The 3,843-nt window shown below is 42.5% G+C and overlaps 1 protein-coding gene across 1 annotated transcript in view; it reads left to right on the plus strand.

The window, feature by feature from the left end:
* Positions 1-1,950, plus strand: part of SARC_02970 (hypothetical protein) — a gene marked incomplete at its 3' end in the record, with an annotated part of 9,569 nt that extends 7,619 nt beyond the window's left edge. The window contains exons 7-9 of the mRNA XM_014303256.1: positions 272-417; positions 1,116-1,304; positions 1,804-1,950. Coding sequence (XP_014158731.1) covers positions 272-417; positions 1,116-1,304; positions 1,804-1,950 — 482 coding nt within the window. The remainder of the gene's footprint in view (positions 1-271; positions 418-1,115; positions 1,305-1,803) is intronic.
* Positions 1,951-3,843: the final 1,893 nt, after the last annotated feature.

The following is a 3,843-nucleotide window of genomic DNA, read 5'->3' on the forward strand; positions in this document are numbered from 1 at the left end:
GTGTGTAAATACATATGTCCTCAAGCATACGCGCTTGTGACCAGGCTTTGATACAATCGCGCACATATATGGTCCTGGTGTCCATGTGAGACCATCCATAGCAAAACTATCATCTGATTCACGCCGCCTTGCGAGTGCATGACTTAACAGACATCGAATAATAGCATACAGACGCCATTCGAACACAGCTAGTGCAATTGATTGTGAAGTGGCTCAGTTACCAATCCGTTAAGAACAGTCCACTCAAAACCGGTTGGTGTTGCTGGTGCAGGCACAAATCGGAAATCCAGCGCAGGCGAAACGAATAAAAGTAAAGATGCGTCGGACAAACAAACAGTCAGCCAACCGAAGGAGCCATCGCTACTCACGGCCAACCCCAGACCCATGGCTGTCAAAGACTACGGCGCGCGATACCTGGTAAGTATATCTCAGCATATGTGCGGTTGAGACACGTTAAAGTAGATGGACGTACTAGCTTAGTTTATGCCACGATGGTGTGTTGGATCATAGGTTCATCTCAATCTAACCCCAGTTGTCATACCCCGATCTATTTCCGCATGGGACTGTCTACAGCATATTCGTGCAGTGCATATCACGGCACAGGATGATTGTTCGGTTTAGTACCCCACGTGAGGGTCTGCAAATCCGGGTGTGCGTGCTTGTGCATCTGTGTGACGTTGGATGTGTGTATCCATGATTGTCTCGTCAGAATTGCAATACAGAGCGCGAATTCGTGCACACAGTATATCTACGAGGTCGAGTACTGCATGTCCAGCAGATTTGGTCTGCATATGAATACAGAAGTGCCTGTGATTTCCAACTCGCGGCTGTATTACAGAGATTCTCAGAGGTGCAGTTATAGTCGTTGAATCGATGTTGGCAATCTTCACACCCAACGGGCACTGCCATGTTATACCTACTTTCAATGCGTACCTACTAGTGTCGTACGTCGATGGGAGCCATCTATCTAGATTCGAAGGGTTGGCCACAGAAGTTGGTGCCACGCATCCACTATAGCATCCACAACTTACCAGGACATAGGCGAATATACACACAATCTCAGAACACTTTCCAAACCTCACCACTGCTTACAAGTATTGCATGTATCATAACAGACGCCAAGCATCAAGACCTTCAGTCGGCGATGGGACTACTCACGGCTGATCACAGGCTCATATGTGTTACAAGAGTACTACGCAGCAGAGGCCACGAACCACAAGCGAGCGCTTCTCGTGCTTCAGCAGCAGCAGCTCTTGCAACAAACAGCACAACAGGTGTCACAGACACAGGCGACGGCTACGAAGGTGTGTGTGGACAGATGCTGTTGGGTGGTCCGGGTGATGCAGATGCCTGTAGGTGACTGTAGGTGACTGTTGGTGCTTCTTTCAGTGGTGTTTGTTTGTTAGTTTTCTAAATGTTTACACTTAAGGTGGATTTTGAGTGTGGTCGGAGAGAACTCGATGTTCGTATGACAGGCAATATATCACAACGAAAATACGAATTTGTTCGGTGTATATCGGTATTAAAACCACTGCAAGAAAGCAATGTACATATAACATTTATATATATATGATATTTCTAAGATATGTCACGGTTATAACGATGCCGGATCGTAGCACATGTATATGGGTGTTCTGAGGTACATACGATCGTATACTTGTCTCATCGACACAAGTCTATTCGCGACCTGTGTGTATCTGATGCACATTTCCATCCATTTTCTGTACAAGGCTGTTCCAAAAGACACCCTACGATATAGGCCCCTGCTCACACTTTCCCTACTTTCCCATACTTGCCTCCCAGACGTTACCCTCCGCACTCCCGTCCTCTCTGCCATCAGCAGCTGCACTAGCGGCTGCAGCCTTCGACAAGTCATCGCCAATGGTATCGCGGTCTACCACTCCTGTCCCGTCCACCAATATGCCGACCATCATCGGTGTGTACATCTGACTATATAGTCATTGATGTGTCTTTGAAAGTTCTTGTGATCTGTACCGTTTTGGTGTTCGCAAATATACACCGACGGGACATACGAAGTCTGAAACGTACGCCATCGATAAGTCCATCGCAAAATGTTGTAAGGTACACTTCTCTGATGTACCTGAATTGCTTTATATATATATATATATATACAAGTTCCTTTGGAGGTGCTTGTAGCTTATTCGTGTCCATCTATACATCAATACATGTCGATTATCATTGGTGTATATAACTTCACTATATACCACTCAGTTGTTCTGTGGTGGTGCATGTGATTCGAATGCATCCGTAAAGATTGTATTGACGACACATCGAATAGGTTGGCGACGTCTTGGACAATAAGTTAAATCAGACATAAAAGCTTAATGCGGCACTATAGCTGCCTGTGTCTTTGTACGACACCTGCCACATCCGTAGACACTGATCACCGCATCTCGCACAGCACATGTGGTATCGACATAGGATTATGTTGTTCCTGATTGTCAGACATGTTCTTCATGGCACGAGGGACTAACGCAATAACACTGGATCGAATCGCCTGCTGCTGCTTATGATATTCGTTCCTTTTTGTTGTGCGATCTGCTTGCTTAGCGTTGCACTCTATATTATAGAAGTAGTAATTCACAACTAATTTAATATCATATAAGTGGTAATTCACACAACTAATTATATATCATAGAAGTGGTAATTCAAATATCATAGAAGTGGTATTACACAACCAATTTTATATCATTGAAGTGGCAATTCACAACTAATTTCATATCATAGAAATGGTAATTCACAACTAATTTCATATCATAGAAGTGGTATTTCATAACCAATAACATATCATAGAAATGGTATTTCACAACTAATTTCATATCATAGAAGTGGTATTTCATAACCAATAACATATCATAGAAATGGTATTTCACAACTAATTTCATATCATAGAAGTGGTAATTCACAACTAATTTCATATCATAGAAGTGGTAATTCACAACTAATTTCATATCATAGAAGTGGTAAGTCACAATAAATTTTGGAACCAACTTTTTGATTGTGTCCAATATTCTCCTCCATCCAATGCTATACAGCAACAAAGACGAACAAAACCGGAAGGACCGGAGGCAAAGCTGCGGTATGTGATCTGCTTATTTGAAGTGAAACTAGTACGCATTGATTTTATTGCCATGTAAGTATGTGATGATGTTGAATTTGACACCTGGATCTCGATAACACGACTCACGTTTTTCGAATTTTCTATGTAGGGATCCCTCTCTCTCTCATACTAAAATGTTACAAACTATGTTCATATGCAACCTTCAAGTCCTAAGCTGATTGGTGTATTCCCCTATCAAACATTCACTTATCTATGCCACCATATGTACAGACGCCCGTACTGTACAATATCTCATGTGCGCGCGTTAGTTGAATATGCACTTACACGTGTCTGTTTCCGGTATGTCTAGTTTGGTAGGCGCAGATTTTAGCGGCATTTTTAACCCCTTGTACACTTTCAGACATACATAGTAGTATGTGACGCGATGTACTCATTTGTCATACCCGGTCGTCTTTGTCGCTGTGTAGACTAAACGGAAAGTCACAGCCAAAGATGAAAGCGCAGCGAGGCCAACGAAGGCACTGAAAGTTGGGTAGGTACACAATATTATGACCCGCTTTATATATGGCGTGCACGGCACGCATATGAGACGTATGCTCATCTATCTGGTCATTCAAACACGAGCAAAAACTTAGATTTCAAGTATGAATGTAATTGAAGATATATACAATAATTCGTGAATGTATACATACATACATACACACACACACACACACACACACACACACACACACACTACATATATATAACAAATAAATATA

This window comes from Sphaeroforma arctica (genome assembly GCF_001186125.1).
Source record: "Sphaeroforma arctica JP610 unplaced genomic scaffold supercont1.142, whole genome shotgun sequence".
Taxonomy (NCBI): Eukaryota; class Ichthyosporea; order Ichthyophonida; genus Sphaeroforma; species Sphaeroforma arctica.